Genomic DNA, 18623 nt, shown 5'->3' with positions numbered 1-18623 from the left:
TAATACTGAGAATATGAGTTATAGAATCCTTGAATGTGAGTCTCTAGGTTATGGAGTTAGTTCATCATTGAGGTGAGTGAAGTTATCCACACTGGTTCAAGAGCCTGATGTTGATAACTGTTTCTGAACTGTTGCCAGCCAGACACCGTGGTGAGCAAGCCTGCCGGTGATCTGGGCTGGTCTCCAGCTTTGACAAAGGCTATGGGCTCTCTGAGTTGGTGGGAGTGCTTATAGTCTTATGGTCTTATGGTCGTACTGTTGTTAATGGCAGAGGAGGTACTTTCTGCCACTGCCTTCAGCACCTGGTCATGGCGCCAGGAGTAGCGGCCTTCTCCCAGGGCTTTTGGGATTTTGAATGTGGTGGTGTGGGACATAAGACTCTGGTACCTCCTGCCAGGTGATAGTAGCGAGAAGAGAGCATGGCCTGGATGATGAAGGAACCTTGATGATGGAATACTCCAAGACTTGATTGAAACCAAAGATCACATACATGATCATCAGACTCTACCATGATCTTGCTTTCCAAGTTGGAGTGACTGACTGGCTGTCAAATCTCTTCCAGTCTATTGTAGTGTCTGATGATCATGTGCATGATCTCTCATTTCAGTCAAGTTTTGGAGTGTTCCATTAGTGATTGAGTCAAGGCTAGATACATTTCTTTAATATATTTTTCTTCTTTTGAATTTCACATACGATGCTGAGATACATCCTAGGCTGCACTGGGACACATCATCAGTGATGTATGCTGGGATCATTGGGTCTTTCAACATCAGACACTCTCATCCAGGTGACACAGCCAGAGTTGATCAGGCCCTGGCTTATGTCCCAGCAGCACTGGTCCACAGGTTGCACCTCTTGATCCATTGTTACTCAGCAGCCTCTGTGACAATCCAGCAGTCCCTGTAATGCCAAGGAGAGAGTAGGTTCTACAGGGTGAGCAGCCAGCAAATCCTCCACACTCCACCTCTGCAGACTCACATCATACCCTCCTCCCCTGTTTCTAGCACTGCTCTACCAGCTCCTGGCTTTCTTACCTTCAAATACCTCAATCCGGTCTTCCTAAGGCACTGTCAGTTCTACCATGACCACTTGCTTTGAGGTTTCTGACAGAATGACCATGCCAGGCCTCAGTGATGATAATGCAATGAAGTCAGAGAACTGTAATTGGTTGCCAAGATCAACTTTTAGTTGCCAGTCAGACACCGTGGTGAGCAAGCCTGCTGGTGATCTGGGCTGGTCTTCAGCTTTGACAAAGGCTATGGGCTCTCTGAGTTGGTGGGAGTGCTTATGGTCTTATGGTCTTATGGTCGTACTGTTGTTAATGACAGAGGAGATACTTTCTGCCACTGCCTTCAGCACCTGGTCATGGTGCCAGGAGTAGCGGCCTTCTCCCAGGGCTTTTGGGCATCTGCTGAGAACGTGTTCCAGGTTTCCTCTGCCAGGGCAGAGAGGACATGATAGTGCTTCACTACATTGAGGCAATGCAAAAGGAAAAGAAGAATGTAATGTTTTAGTTATCGAGAAACTGCTGTGCAGGCAGACAGGTGCAATAATGAGATAGATTGAAAGATCAAGAGTTCACCTTTATTGTAAAAGATGTTCAGTTAAGGATCTTATAAGAGTGGAGTGGAAGCTGTCCTTGAGCCGTGGTTTAGAAAATCCTGTGTCATTCAACTACAAAACAATACACACCATTTTTGGAAAAATATTAGGTGGGTTGAACAATTTATATAAATTAATCTTGTAATATGTAATGGGGTGCTGATTAACTGTTGAATGAACATTTGAAACTAAAATAGCATTGTAGAAAATCTGCTTAAAAACTGGTGTTATTACTTCACAATTTAAGGATTTTATGCTTACCTTTATCTGACCAGGTCTCACTGCATGGGACTTTTATTGTGTTTAATATAAGTGAAACAATTGTAGGATTCGATTCAGTGCTACAGCACTGTCTCAAGGGTCAAATGCACAGAGAGCTAGAAAAGATTAAGAAACAAAATATCAAAGGAATTTAATTCCATAATATAACAGTGCCACCTCCAGAGAATACAAAATTAAGAGGGTTGTGCAAATATATGTGTGACTGAAAAAAAACAACAGAAGTGAGGATTTTAAATTTCTGGGGCATTGGATCTGCATCTAATGGATTTGGCCCCTACATTCCAGAAGGGTTGCAATTTTGCAGGGCTGGGAACAAGATAGCTGCAGACAAATATGCTTCTGTCTTTAGGGAGAGTTTAAAATAGCTTGGCAGGATGAGAACTGAACGTCAGTTTTAGAAGTAAGAGAAGCGAAACTGAGTGAGGATGATGGTGGTTTAGTAAACAAGCCTGAGAAATTAGTTTTGAAAGCAAAGAAAATAAAAGCTGTGGAAAAAAAAAAGAAATAAAGATATATGGCAGTGCTTAATTTTGTTTACTAGAGTGCAAGGAGCCATGAAAATAGATGCAGTGAATGGAGGGCACGAACAGACTTGTGGGAGTAAGATTTAACAAGTGTAATGCGTGTCCATCTTTTAACCATGTCTCAGTGCATTACAATCACATAGAACTGTGATAAAGTAATATTTGTTAAGGAAACAATTACAGCTATGAGAATTGATATCATGTCAGTAAGATTAAGAATTGAAATTCAAAAATGGAGAACACACTTTGCTTGGAGTATACAGTAGGTCATTAAACAGTCAGTGGGAGATAGAGAGCAAATTTGCAAACAGATTCCTGAGAAATGCAAAAATAACAAGGCAGTAATAATAGGAAATTTCAGCTACATTAACTGGTGTAGCAAAGATATAAAAGGTGTAGAATTTTTGAATATTTTTAATCAACATATAGCAAGCCAAGCAGGAGAAAGGGAGTACTGCCGTATTTAAGTTTGCCAATGATACCACTGTCATTGGCTGAACCAAGGGTAGTGGCGAATCAGCATATAGGAAGGAGATGGAAAATCTGGATGAGTGGTGCCACAACAACAACCTCTCACTCAATGTCAGCAAGACCGAGGAGATGATTCTTGACTTCAGGAGGCCTGGGCCCAGCAAATAAGTGCCATTACAAAGAAAGCATGGCAGCAGTTTTACTTTCTTAGAAGTTTGTGAACATTCAGCATGTCATCTAAAGTTTTGACAAACTTCGATAGATGTGTAGTGTAGAGAATATTGACAGATTGCATCACAACCTGATATGGAAATACCAATGCCCTTGTATAGATAAGTCAACAAAGTAGCAGGTAGAGCCCAGTCCGTCATGGGTAAAGCCCTCCCCACCATTGAGCACATCTGCACAGAGCATGAGGAAAGCAGTGTCCCTCATCACCACCACCCAGGCCGTGCTCTCTTCTCACTGCAGGCATCAGGAAGAAGGTACAGGAGCCTCAGGACCTGCACCACCAGGTTCAAGAACAGTTATTACCTCTCAACCATTAGGCTCTTGAACTAGAGTGGATAACTGCACTCGCCCATCGCTGAATTATTCCCAATGAAATAGACTCACTTTCAAGGACTTTTCTTCTCATGTTCTCAATACTTATTGCTTATTTATTTGTTTATTTATTTATTTATGTGCTCAAACTGGTAAAACCTGAGGTATGGTTACGGCCAACCACACTCATTTGTCAATTGTTAGGAACTTTCAGACTATTCTAGTGGTATTTAGTATTGTGGCTTTCTGAAGATTTACATAAATATTGCCGTTTAGGCCTGATTCTTCAGTGACTTTGGTATGGTACCAGTTGTAGATATTACTTTTGGTCCAATGTACCCTGTTCCTGTTCATGGTCTTTCAATTTCCTCTTTTAATTCTGCATATTTCTGTTGTTTTTCACTTATTGATTTCTGTATGCTTGTGTGTTTGGAATGGTTAAATTTATTAAATAAGTTGTTCTTGCTTGTTCATCCTGTAATATTACATCCAGATGATTATTATGGATTCACTATGCTCCCTACGTGACTCCCTTGTTCCACTCGTTCCCCCCCCCCTCCACTGATCTCCCTCCTGGCACTTATCCTTGCAAACGGAACAGGTGCTACACCTGCCCCTGCACCTCCTCCCTCACTATCATTCAGGGCCCTATATAGTCCTTCCAGGTGAGGCGACACTTTAACTGTGAGTCTTTTGGGGTCATATACTGTGTCTGGTGCTCCCAGTGTAGCCTCTTGTAAATGGGTGAGACCTGGCATGGATTGGGAGACCGCTTCACTGAGCACCTTTTTCTCTGCCAGAAAAAGCAGGATCTCCCAGTGGCCACTCATTTTAATTCCACCTCCCGTTCCCATTCCAATATGTCCATCCATGGCCTCCTCCACTATCGTGATGAAGCCACACTTACGTTGGAGGAACAGCACCTTATTTTCCATTTGGGTAGCCTCCAACCTGATAGCATGAACTTAGATTTCTCAAACTTGCAGTAATGCCCCCCAACCCCCTCTCCTTCACCATTCCCCATCCCCTTTTTCCTCTCTCACCTTATCTCCTTGCCCGCCCATCGCCTCCCTCTGGTGCTCCTCCCCCACTTTTCTTTTTGCATGTGGCAGGGTAGGAAAAATGCTATTCCCTATTCCCAGTTCCTCCATCTCTGCCGCATCTGCTCCCAAGATGAGAATTTCCATTCCAGGACATCTCAAGTGTTCTGTTTCTTTAAGGATCGTGGTTTCCCTTCTGCCATCATCAATGATGCCCTCACCCACAACTCCTCCATTTCCCACACTTCGGCCCTCACCCCATCCTCCCGCCACCACAACAGGGACAGAGTTTCCTTTGTCCTCACCTACCACCCCACCAGCCTCCGGATCCAGCACATTATCCTCCGCAACTTCTGCCACCTTCAACAGGACCCCACAACTAAGCACATCTTTCCCTCTCCAACACTCTCCACTTTCCACAGGGATCAGTTCCACCGCGATTCCCTGGTCCACACGTCCCTCCCCACGGATCTCCCACCCGGCACTTATCCCTGCAATTGTAAGTGCTACACCTGTCCCTACACCTCCTCTCTCACCACCATTCAGGGCCCCAAACAGTCCTTCCAGGTGAGGCAACACTTCACTTGTGAGTCTGTTGGGGTCATCTATTGCATCCGGTGCTCCCGGTGCGGCCTCCTCTACATCGGTGAAACCCGACGCAGATTGGGGGACCGCTTCGTCGAGCACCTCCGCTCCATCTGCCACAACAGTCTGGATCTCCCAGTTGCCACCCACTTCAACTCTGCTTCACATTCCCATTCAGATATGTCCATACATGGCCTCCTCAACTGCCATGATGAGGCTAAACAGGTTGGAGGAGCAACACCTCATATACCATCTGAGTAGTCTCCAGCCCCTTGGCATGAACATTGAATTCTCCAACTTCCGGTAATTCCCTCCCCCTCCCTTCCCCCATCCCAGTTTCACTCTGCCCCCTCCTCCAGCTGCCTATCACCTCCCTCATGGTTCTGCCTCCTACTACTACCCATTGTGCTTTTCCCTATTCCTTCGTCACCTTTCTTGCCTATCCCCTCCCTGCTTCCCCTCCTCCACCCCTTTATCTTTCCCCTTACTGGTTTTTTACCTGGCACCTACCAGCCTTCTCCTTCCCACCCTCCCCCCCTTCTTTATAGGGCCCCTGTGCCCTCCCCCTTCAGTCCTGACGAAGGGTCTCGGCCCGAAACGTTGACTGATTGTTTCCACGGATGCTGCCCGACCTGCTGAGTTCCTCCAGCATGTTGTGCGTGTTGCTTCGACCACAGCATCTGCAGAGTATTTTGTGTTTACGAAATCTACTCCTCATCTTTTTTTCTCCAGTCCTGCCGGAGGGTTTCAGCCTGAAATATCGACTGTACTCTTTTCCATCAATGCCCCCTGTCATGCTGAGCTCCTCCAGCATTTCGGGTGTGTTGCTTAATCCAGCATCTGAAGATTTTCTCTTGTTGGTTATTATGGATTGTTCTATCGGTAATAATGAATCAGTTGTAATATAATTAGTAGGACTCTGACTCTAAAACTGGATCCGGCTCATATTCGTAGTTACATATGGTATCTTTTATGAGTTTGTATTTTTAAGCAAGATTTTGATGAATAATCTTTGCCTCTTGATTGTGCTCAGAATGAGTTATTAACTGCTGCTGGATCCTGTGATGTGTTGGATTGTTTCTGGTTTCTCTTGGCATTTTCTGTTTTATTATCTTGAGTTTGTTGGTCTTTTATTATGTATTTCTGATAATTTTTTTGTGTTAACCACCTGGTCCTCTGTTTCCGGGAAGAGCTCTCTAACTTTGAGCCAGGCGATTGACACTTCCATGTCGACATTTTTAGCGAACTCAAATCATGGTGATGGAGGGTCATGTTCTTCCAATGGTTGACTTTTTTTCTGTAGTGATCATTTCTTCACTTTTTCTGGTTTGTGCTTTCATTTAAACTTAATTTTCATTAAGAGTCTTAGCCCGAAATTTTGACTCTTCCACTCTTTTCCATAGATGCTGTTTGGCCTGCTGAGTTCCTCCAGCATTTTGTGTGTGTTGCTTGGGTTTCCAGCATCTGCAGATTTTCTCTTGCTTATTCATTAAAAAGTATTCACATAGTTCATTGTCCACATACAGACTGTGGTTATCTCAGCATGGTAGTAGCAGCCTTCCCTGAACTGTTCCCTTTCATAACTGTGTTAAATCTACAATTACTACCTCAGAAATGCTCTCCGATATCCAAGTCTTCCATTCGCCCTGTCTGAATCTAAAGTTCAAAGTAAATTTATTATCAAAGTACATATGGTACATACAGCTCGAAACGATGACATCTTAATGAATGCTTTGTATGTGTCTTCATGCAAGAGAGGTACACAACATACATATGAAATATCGAAATGGAAATTGAAAAACAGAGAAAGAAAATGGTTTTGAAGGGGGCTAGAACCTTTGAATGTGAATAAATAGCCAAGCTCAGATTCTTTTAAAAAAAAGCAAGGGAGAAAATTGCATTGGCATGGACCATTTTCATTCAACAATCATTTACCACAGAAGACATGTGATTTTATAGTTTATAAAATAGAAAGTGATAGACCAAATAACTATAGGCCAGTCAAGCTAAAATTGACAATGAAACAATTCTGAGGGTGTGCAGAAAGCAAAGGGCGAAAGTCGAATGAGTTTTAGTGAAAGAAAAGCTGGGGTCATGTGGTCCCTTTGGGCATGGTACTAATTCCCTTGCTCTCTGTGATATATAATAACAGCGTTGTGAGACCATGATCAGTAAATTGAATGATTTGAAGAGTCAGTGTGATCGATAGTGAGCAGGAAATTTCAATGTTGCAGAAATATATGGTTCAAAGATTCAGTTTTATATCAGAGAATGTCAGTAGTATACAACCTGAAATTCTTACTCTTTACAGACGTCCACGAGCCAAAAACAACCCAAAGATTAAATGGCAGAAATATCAGAACCCCAAAGCACCCCTCCCCCTCTCGTGCATAATCAGCAGCAAGAGCATCCCCTCCCCACCACCTGCTCCAATAAAAACACTGATCCCCTCCCCCCACCATGCAAGCAATAGCAAAGCTCCCAAGGAGACCTTAATCTAGAATCCATCAAAAACTACAGTCCATAACCCAGCACTTAAGTATCTCAAACAAGCTCTCTATTACTAGCGAGGGAGAAAGGGGTCGATCCTGCAATAAATGAGAGCAGGAGAGCAGCAGCTCACTGTTTCGATGCTACAATCTGCCATGTCACTTCTCCGAGACCCCAATTTGAGGACCGACAGCCTCTTACTCACCAGCAAAAAAGAAAGAGGGAGAGAAGATCGCTTGAGTGCTGAGACCTTCTTCTGACAGCAGCATGCACCACCTGCTGTCTCAATGTTTCCGTCTCCTGCAGTGCCGCAGTCAGCGTCATCGGCGAGATATCAAAATGTGAGGCTGCACAGTGAGTCCGAGGATGAGAACCCATTACCTTTAGAGAACTGTAGTTTGAGCTGCAGCTGTAGATCACAGACTTTGATAAGACGCTGGCCGTCTTGAAAAGAAAAGAGAGACATGAGAAAAAAAAAGAATAAGCTGTTTCACAACAAACTGAGAGAAGTCATCCAGGTCTGCGAAAACCTCTGGTGCCATTATTTCTAGCTCCTCCCACTCCTTTTATGAATGGGCTTCTTGATTGGTATACAAAATTGGCAATTAGAACTCAGTCTGGAGAAATGTGAACAAAAGATTAGATAAATGGTTAGATACTAAAAAATGTTGGAAAAACTACAAAGTACTGGGAGTACATATCTGAAGTTAGCAGTTCAGGTATGTAAGCTGGATAAGATATCATAGGCAGCCAGGAATTTTAAAGCAGAGAGATCAAAATGGATATTAGGGACTGATAGCTATTATACTCTGTACAGTTCTGATCACCACATTTCACAAAGGATATACAGTGGCTGAAAGATAACAGAGGGAATTTGTGAGAATGTTGCCAGAAATGAAGAATTACAGTTATTAGCAGAGGGGTGACTTGGCTAGAATTGTTTTCTCTGGAACAGAAACTGAGGTGGTGCAGAGAATAATGAGAGATATCAGCTGTCTGAGCAAAAAGGGTCTCTTTCCCATTCCAGACAAGTCATTGACTAGCATGCACAGATCTAAGGATTAAGAGACTGTTGAGAAAAAAACAATCACCTGAGTGGTCCAAAGCTCAGTAACAGGAAGTGTGTTGGAGACACCAAATATACTCTGTTTAAAACATTCTTGGATATACAGTATATTTGGTGAGCCTTAATCTTCAAGACTACAGATTGAGGAACATGAAGTAGGAGTAATCTAAGAAGCAGTGTTCTTGACAGTGAGCTTCCTTCTATGCCATAAATTGCTATGAGTTCATGACCCTGGATATTTTAGTAAATCAAGAAACAGACGACAGAAATATTGGTTGATTCTGAATTTAACTTTGATATAGTCCTGTAAATTACTTCTCCTTGGTGTGCTTAATTAAGAAATTTTAATGTGTCAAGTAGCCATAATCCTTTCTGAAAGATTAGTTGCTATATGCCATTGATGTACCACATATCAATGACAGATATATGCTACAGACCATGCTATGTGTTATAGTTGGCGTACACACAAACAATTATATCTTGTATAAACTTTAGAACAGAAAATGATTTTGTAGTGATGAACAATTTGCATCACAATAATTGGCTGGATTACAACCTGTGTTGTCAGACTCACTTGCAAAGAAACATGCAAAAATGATTGGTTAACAAAACATTCAAAATGATTCAAGAGCTTCTGTTAAATGAGATGGCACAATAGTCTGGATAATAGTTTCTAATAGAGAATACTTCTGTAAATGCATTGGCTGAAGTAGAATCAAGCTCATTGATGCCTTTCCCGTTCCCAACATAAATGGTTTATTCGTGATTACTTGCAAAGTAACTCAAGAAAACTACTAGTATCTCTGAACTGGCGGGCTGGTGGCACAGTGAGATCAGAGCCGGGCTGAAGAACGGAGGTTCCCGAGTTTGATCCAGTGACAGACCGCTCCCGAGCACACTCTCCATGTGCCCAGTTGATGTCGAGTTCACAACTCAACCTCGTTAAAGAAAAACACTGCCACCTCCAGTTTAAATTCCTACGCGGAGTATTGTGGAGGATCAAATACCCAAACCCAAATTCATATACCACATTAATATTTAAGGAAAATATTATTGGTCCAAGTGAAGAACTGTTTATGAATTGTTGGATCTAGTTTTAATAAAATGTGGCAATCAGAACCTTCATTGTTTAATAATATTTCAATAAATTGTATATAATTGAATATCCTTGTTTAATGTGTCTTTCTTCTTGTAGGAAGAAGATCGTCATTTCACCTTGAGTGCCTGAGGAGACGGAAAAGTCAAGGCTTGGACATAACTTTCACACCACCACTCTCTCAAAAGACTGCACTACCACTTCATTTAATTCAGCACCAGGTATGAACAAGTTCTAAAGGTTTACCGCATCTTCAATATCAAGTTTATACACCACCATTAAGATTAACAAAATCAAATTTCACAGATCCAAAAACTCAAGATAAAAATAGGAAATGCTAGAAATTCTCTGAAAGTTAGATAGTGCTTTTGGAGAGTGAAACATACCTTTAATAAGAAGGATAATGAACTTCATCAACCTGAAATACTGACCTGCTTTCTCTCTCTGCAGTTGGTACTTGACCTGCTGAGTATTTTTGTCTTTCTCTGCTTTGTTGCAGATAAGAGTATTTTATCCTTTTATTTATTGAGTGGGATGGAAGGAATGGATTGTATTTACTACAAGTTATTGCTCTCATAATACTTCCTATTTCTTGTTCCCACCAAATCAATAAAAGAAAATAATTTGTCTTTTACTAAATGGAATCAGGTCACAGTCCAACAAAGTGCTTTTTATATATTGGAGGACCAGGTCTAGAGATTATGTTGCAGAGCTTAATTGCCCAAATTCTCCTGAGAGTCATGTATGCTCAATTATTTTGTCAAACAAGTGCAAACTAAATCCAGTTGTTTTGCTTCATAATGTAAAGTCAGTCTTTGGAAATATTATACCGTGAGATTTTAATGAAGAATATTAGAAAAATTAGAGGAAAGAAGCCTGAATTCAAAGATTTATATTCAAGCCAGTAGTTCAGCTTAAGAGTTAACAAAACATTGCTAAGGAAAGCAAGAGTACCTCTTATATGGTTGGATAATGAAGATCATCTAGAACTAAGCAAAGCTTTGTTTATGGTCGGCAGGGAAGAGTCGGAACATGAAGAAAGCTTCCCACAAAGAATAACAGGATCTGTGGTGTAGATTTTCACTTTCTCAACCTGCAATGTCATACACATAAATCAATTTACAGTCAGTGAGGTTGTTGAGCATTAATTATATCCTATTATGCCATTAGAAGCTTAATTAATTCATTAAGTTGCACCATTTTCAAGTTTTTTTTACAGTCAGAGTAAATAAATTTCTAGTCAGTTTAGTCATTTGTGCTGTTATGATGGGGAAATTTACAAATTATTGGAGCACGTTGGTCTGACCTTCCAGCTGCACTCTTTGTTTTATATTTCCCATCAACATAGAAGGAAGCCATTCAGCCCCTCTGGTCTAGTTTAGTCCTATTCCCTATCAGTTCTCTCATAGATGCCCTTTAACATCCCACCAGTTCTCCCTCCTGTCACTCACACCAAGTCTATTTTGCAGTTGCCAATTAACCAATTGAAATGAAGCACCCAGGGAAATCCGTACATTTTCAGGGAGTAAGTGCAAACTCCACTACCTGGCATTATTTTATGTTTAGATCTGCAGTGTAGTCAGCTACAGTACCATGGGTACTAGCCTCCATAGTATTCAAGACATCTTCAAGGAGTGGTGCCTCAGAAAAGTAGCTTCCTTCATTAAGGACCCCCAGGACATGCCCTCTTCTCAGTGTTCCCATCAGAAAGGAGTACAGAAGCCAGAAAGCACTCACTCAGCGATTCAGGAACAGCTTCTTCCCCTCTGCCATCCGATTTCTAAATGGACATTGAACCCATGGAACACTACCTCACTACTTTTTTTTAAATTTCTGTTTTTGCACTACTTATCTTAATTTAACAATTTAATATACATATATATACTTACTGTAATACCATTTTTTTTCTATATTTAGCATGCATTGCATTGTACTGCTGCAGCAAAGTTAACAAATTTCATGATGTATGCCAGTGATGTTAAACCTGATTCTGATTCTGTAAAGAAATGTTGAAGTCCTGTCATTAGAGTCCAATAGAATTACACATTCTATGAATGTAAACGATGTAAAAATAGCTCTTACTTGGCACAACTATTTTCCTCCTGTTGTATCTGCACTTGCCTTACACATTTTCTTTCATCTGACAGGCACTGGCAGTGGCAGGTCTAAACCCATTGGTAAGAAGAAGCCATTCTCCAACTCAATTTTCCAGACTCTGTGCAACGCCTCCAGCAACTCCATGCAGTACACGGAGATTAAAACAGCATATTCCAGCGTTATTTGTAGATGGCATTGAATCGTATGAGAAACTAAACAGCAGCCTTCCATCTGTAAACTGTAGTTCCTGGTGCTCTGACAACACAAATAGAAGTGTCAGAAAGGCCAGGCCAGTCTCCCTGACTGTACCCTCTCCCTTCAGGGAAAAGGGACCTGACTGTCACGGCAGTGCTAGTAGCTTAGTAGAGGCGGTAAGTTTGCAGTTAGCATTGAATATTTATCCTTGTTGCTCTGTTAGCAAATGAGGTGCTCATATAGAAGTTCTGCGACACAAAATCTTTTGCAGAGTACAAAGCTTTTGTGTGTAATATAAATTAATTTTGTCTAAATCCCAGTCTCTAAATAGGATCGGATTTGGTGTAAACACGCAACACGATAGTAATTATTTGATCTGGTGGCTCTGTACAAAAGAGTAATACCCACATCCTGGCATCAGTAATCTGCATTTTGTTCACACGTAAGGCTCAAAAATGTTCTCGGTGAAAACTTGATGGTGACTGAAGACCCATTTCAGCATTTATTAGAGAGAACCAGGCTGGTGGCATAGTGGCATCAGCGCCAGACTTCGGAGCGAAGGCTCCCAAGTTCGAATCCAGCCGGCTCCCTTGCACGCTTTCCATCCGTGCTGGGTTGAGCGTTGAGCTAGCAACTCAGCCTTGTATAAATAAGAAAGCCTTCTAAAATCCCGATGACTCCACTCGGAGTTAAGGGCTTTCTTCTTTAGAGAGAACCAAACTGATTTAATGCACTGTCAAGGAGCCTGACACATTACTTGTCTTCCTCAAGATCTGCCTCGATGTATTCTCCTTAATTTTCACTCCAAACTTCCACCTTGTCCAGTAACTTCTATGCACAAATTCAGCATCCAACCCTCTGTCCCTAATCTGATTAAATTGCATGCACGCCAGCAACATCCCTGACCCACCTCTCCCAACTGCCCCAATATCCTCTTCCCCTATCTGTTGTCGCATCATGTATCCAAGCCCAGTGATGCTCCTTCCCCTGATTCTACCTCAGCACTTGTAGACTTCCCCATGATGCTGGCTTCTCCCTTAACGCTGACTCTCCTTCAGTTCTCTGTCTGCTTTCATTAGCTGTGCAACATACAGTGGAAGAGCTTTTGTTTATGATTGTACCTGTGGAGTATGTTCCATGACATATTGACACCTTGAGACCCAGATGACAGAATTTGATGATTGGGGCTGTTGGGAAGGCCATGCACAAAGCTACGAGAACATCCCTCTAACACCCAATCCATGTGAAACCATTGTAACACATCTTTTTAGACATGGAACAATTCTAAACCCATTTCATTTTAAGTATGATTATTTTGATGCAGATAACATTATTAGTACACAATATCTCTGTTCACCCATTGTCAAACATTCAACTGCTCATTTATAGAATGCATCCATGAAGAATGCAACTTTTCCATTATTGCTGGGTAAAGCTACGAGTGTATAACCTAAAGATTCTGCATCATTTTGCTGAGTGGCTGAATTTTACCAACTTAATTCAACTCCAGTTTTCAACACTGAATGAGTTTTCTCACAACCTGCCTGATGCTTGATAACAGATAATCCAACTTAAACTATTTTGAATGTTCTGAGAAGGTTATATACTGAAAGTAGCAAAATTAGACATTAATGCCTTGGAAGTTGATTCAGAACAGTTATTAATGGGAAATAAGGAAATGGACGAGACATGAAATAGACATTTTGTTCTTGTCTCTACAGTGAAATTTAAAGATATGGAGATAGCAGGAGTAGGCTATATGTCAGGTCTGTGCTTTGCAGCAGAGTGGAAATAATCATTTTGGTCAATAACTCCTGGCCATCATAGTCTGTTGTCCCTTTGGCCTGTAGTGTAATCAAAAGAGCATTATGTATTTTCTTAATCAGGAATATGCATCCTAGAGTTTGTGTCTGAGGCCGGGGTGGGATAGGTAGGGCCTGTAGCAGGGTGGGGGAAGGCACTGCAGTGATCCACTGTCACTGTTACATTGATGGTTGGGGAAGAGGAAGGCCTCAGAGCCTTGTGCTGCTCTGCTGGGTAATGCTCTAGGCCGTGCATCAAAATATTGGGCTGTGGTTGGGTTGGAGGGTGTGGTGATAGTGGGTGGAGAGATGGGAAGAGGGAATAAACCAAGAGGGAATGAACTAGGGGCCATGTTTTAAGTATGTGTGGGGAGAGGGGATCACGCCAGACATTAGACTAAGGATGGCGTTAGAGGCAGCCTGTTAGGATGTGAGGAGAGAGGTCAAAGGAACAAATGTGAAAGGTTGGACGTCTGGGGATAAACTGGGGATTTTCTTTCACACTGATGGAGGTGATATTTGAGAAGTGATCTTTAAAGATATATATTGACAAAAGCTCAGGGCATGAAAATAGATAAATTTAATATTATTTTAAAATATAGGAATAGGATTAAAATTGATTGACATTTTTAGAACTGACACAAATCAAAATAGGAAATACAGTCCTTTGACCATGCTTTGCCATTTATCTTCTAATTCACTTGTTGCATAAAATTCTGTCAATCTCACCCTTGGTGAACTCATTGGCTGAGCATCCACAGCCCTCTAGAAAGAGGTCTGGAAATAGATCCCAGAAATCATTTGGATGCTGCAGTATGTGGATGGAAAAAAATCAAAATGGGTAAATGATATTAATAATTTGTAATTATCTTCCAAGTTTGTAAAGCTAAGGTCTCATCATATTAGAGCAGAGATACTACTCACATCATTATGTTTCTTGACCTCAATATAATAAAAATAGTGGGTCAATTGAGAAGCACTAGTTTTTAATCTCAGAAATGTGCAAGAATAGGGCTGATTCACAGCAGATGTCAAGTTAGCTAAACATGAACTGGATAAAGTGGTTAACGAAATGATGTTCCTGTGACAAGAAAAAATCTTAAATTAAGTTGTACCTATGAATTTAAACCTCATTATCTTAAATCTGAATTCTAGCATTCTCAGCAAATACAACTAGCTTGTACGGGTAAATCTGATATTATACATTTTTTTCTGAGCCTTCATACAATTCGTCTGAAGAGCAATAGATTCTGCTTTGCTTCCTCCATCTGCACCCACAGGAAGATCTGCTGGATTCTAAGATTCAATCACTCTGTCTTGTAGGAGCTGAGTATACACTCCCCTGCGTACCTACTTCTTAAAGGAAATCTGTATCATAATTTTTATATTTAAATGTATCAGAAAAGATATACATGATTAATAGGGCAAATATGATCTTGTCTGTGGAATAACTATTTTGTTTATCTCATCAAAAGGTTCTGATCTCAGAGGGGCTTGGTCGATATGCACGAGACCCAAAATTTGTTGAGGCAACAGCCCATGAAATTGCTGATGCCTGTGATATGACAATCGAGGAGATGGAAAATGCTGCAGACAACCTGCTCAATGGGAACACTAAGGCAAGCCCAAATGGCAATCTGTTACCCTTTGTAAACTGCAGGGAGCACCAGCAACAGGAAATTGTGCAAGTGTGCATGGAAGTGGAGCAGGACCATGGGAAAAATGAGGAGGAATTTACAGATGAGATGGATTATGTAAGCACTCTGTAGTGACAGGAAATAGTTTTTATTATTTGCTTAAATCAGTTTGTTTCAGAAGTGCCTCACTGTTCTTGTGACCTGAAGTAACCAGAACAGCTGCTTTCTTCATTTGCTGTTGTAAATTGGGAGTAGAGCTGTTAAAGCTCTGAGGTTTTTTTAAAAAAAAATTAAAACTGTTATAAAAATCATGACTTCAGGTAGCAAAATGGCATTACTTTTGAACCTGCAGCAGAGACACTACCCAACATCTCAAATTTGCTAAAAACATGTCAGGGTCATGGGAGTGTAGGTGGGACCCTGAGTATCCTGGGTGTCTTAAAGGAGTTGTTTGTATATTTGAATGGTTGGCCAAACATTATCCTGATTTTTTTTTTGTTTAATAGATAGGAATGCTAAGAGGACACATACAAGCACATGTATACACACAAAGTATATTTTGTGAGGAATTTGTCCCTCCTGCCACAGAATACCTCAGAAAGCAAAATCCCGTATACTCTGATTTCTTTAAAAGAGATGGATGGTCTATTGGGAAGTGATTAATGAAGAAATGTCTAGAACTAGTGGGTGTCTTTAGCTATCCCTGATATAGCTTTTGATGATGGAGAACTTGTTGGTATGATAGCCTCTCTGGGAGTGCTTACAGTATATCCTTCTTTACCGCTCAGTCATGAACTGCTGGTGTTCAGTTCATATGTTCTTTTCCACTAAGATTGCATTCTGAATCCAGGGTCAATTCTTACTTTGATGTGGCTTATTTTGTGTTTTAGCAATCTTTGGCCAGCCACTTCCTACTTTTTTCATTTGTTGTGATTGATTTTTTTCTTCAATTCTTTATTGTTTTGTAATTCACTGAGGAGTTCATTATTAAGTGGAATCATCCCTGTGTTCCTGTAGTTTGCATCCCCTAATGGAAAAAAAATTACATTTTAGGGAATTACACATTATTTAATATCAGTAACTTTCAGTATCATAGTTCCAAGTAAACACATACCATCTACCCATGGACTGCTCAGATCTTGCATGGCATTTCAAATCAATTTTAATTTTAGTTAAACACTTGAACAGTTAACCTGTGGCAGATTTTTTATTGAAGTGGTGATTAATCGGTCTATTGTCAAAAACTCATCCCCTTGCGTGCCACAAGATATGCAAAAACAATGCAATAAGGTGTTACTGTAATCAAGACTATAAACATATTAACTTAAAAACATAGATTATATATGTATGAATGTGTGTATATATGCATCACACTGAATAGATATAACTATGAATTTATATATAAATATTATATTCACTGTGATGTTTCTTGTACTTGTTTTTGTTTAAAAACCTGTAATACTTGAATTCAGGTCAGTTGAAGTATTTGAAAAAAAGACAAAAAAAAACAGTGCATTTTTAATGAATTTATTGAATACGCTGGTGTATATTTGATGCATGGAAACCACTCAAGTATTCAAGTCTGCCAAGCTATAGAATATATATGTATAAATATATATACTTATTTTAACTTCTAAAAGATTTCTAAATCTGAAGCAAGTAAACATTTTTAATGGAAATTAAAAGTGTACATATTGTTGTTACTATGATATGGCATCTATACCTAGTTAACAAATACTGATTTTGCATATCTTGTGTTCATTTGTCGTTGTATTGATTGTTGCTTTTAGTTTTCACCCCATCTTGCAACCTCTCAGAACACATGGGAGTTTCTTCAAGGAAATGATTATTTATGTATTTAGTTTATTTTTGTTTCCTTTGACTCTTTCAAGTGGCAGCAACCTGTTCTTGTGCCTTTAATAAATTGGAATCTCAGCTTTATCTTTAAATTGTAAATTTCACAAGTCTGTTTGGTTCCCAACAGGGAGCCTGTGTTTTCTAGAGTGGGGAAAAAAGCTTGTAGAATGTATCGAAAACATATAGATAAAAACTGAGTATATTAATGCCACTTTGGTTAGCACATTTTATTCAAAAATTCCTTTACTTCTCCCATTAAGGATTTTTCACTAATGAAGAAAGATTTATTACTTTTCACATACATACCTAAATTATGAGATAAATTAAATTGTATGTGTAGACCTATATTCAACCAGATGGTGTCATTGCATTCAACATGCACTGCAAGGAAATTAAGAAAAGGCAACCCTGCTGTTTGAAAACAGAAACTGCAGTGTTCTGAATTGGTTCCTTGCATCACTTAAAATTATTTGCAATGACCTTGGTCTTGAAATTGTCTAAACACAGTTCTAAAAAATACATTATTTAGCGACATGAATTTCTGAAAATATTAATCAAATAACCTTCATTTTGTATATTAAATGTGAGAAATGAGAGGTGTGAAGGTTCTAGCATCATAAATATGAAATACATAATCAATCTGCTGCTAAAGGCATCATTAGGTATGCTAATCTAACCTAAGTTGCACATTATAATTATTAATTTAAAGTAGATTTTTATGTAATTTATAATCTGATCTTTCTCATGGTGAAAGCTATGGAGAATATCCTTTAAACTCAATGGCAGCATAATTGTGTGAGAACTGATTTTCAAATGCAAGTATTTTTCCTGAAAAATCTGTCTAATAGTCAAACTGATCTCCATGTACAGAGAAAACACCATGCAACAAACATCTTGTTTGACCTTGATATTTATTTTATGGTTTAGGTGAAAACAAATTACGTCCAACACACCTAATCTGAGTAGAAAATATTTTCCAATAACTCAAAAACTATACATCTTGCCTGTACAATACCTATAAAATATTTATAAGATATTAATAAAATATTCCTGTTAATTTAATATGTATTGCTTTGGTGATCATTTAATATATGTGAAATATTCAAAATGTAATTCACTCACTTTGAAACTTTCTTAAGGGTCTTCCATACGCAAGGTTGAAAGAAGGAATGGGTTTCTAAATCGCTGAAAAGAAATTACGTTTATATTTTGCAAATCCCTTTTTTTTTGCTGCTCCATTTGGATCTAAGTTCTGTAGTTTAACCCCTTTCATCAAATATTATTAAATACATACTTGAATTCTGCCTTAATTAAAACTGATTTAAAGTTCAAAGTA

General features: G+C 39.8%; 1 protein-coding gene across 2 annotated transcripts in view; it reads left to right on the top strand.

The window, feature by feature from the left end:
- The window catches only part of cacna1c (calcium channel, voltage-dependent, L type, alpha 1C subunit), a 669326-nt gene extending 650977 nt beyond the window's left edge, over nucleotides 1–18349 (top strand). For both annotated transcript variants that reach the window (XM_063058026.1, XM_063058027.1), the window contains 3 exons: nucleotides 9799–9920; nucleotides 11847–12167; nucleotides 15269–18349. In XM_063058026.1, coding sequence (XP_062914096.1) covers nucleotides 9799–9920; nucleotides 11847–12167; nucleotides 15269–15562 — 737 coding nt within the window. In that variant the 3' untranslated portion in view covers nucleotides 15563–18349. The remainder of the gene's footprint in view (nucleotides 1–9798; nucleotides 9921–11846; nucleotides 12168–15268) is intronic.
- Nucleotides 18350–18623: the final 274 nt, after the last annotated feature.

Source organism: Mobula hypostoma, chromosome 9 (genome assembly GCF_963921235.1).
Source record: "Mobula hypostoma chromosome 9, sMobHyp1.1, whole genome shotgun sequence".
Lineage (NCBI taxonomy): Eukaryota > Metazoa > Chordata > Chondrichthyes > Myliobatiformes > Myliobatidae > Mobula > Mobula hypostoma.
Note: the sequence above shows the minus strand (reverse complement) of the source record. Positions and strands in the feature narration are given on the sequence as shown.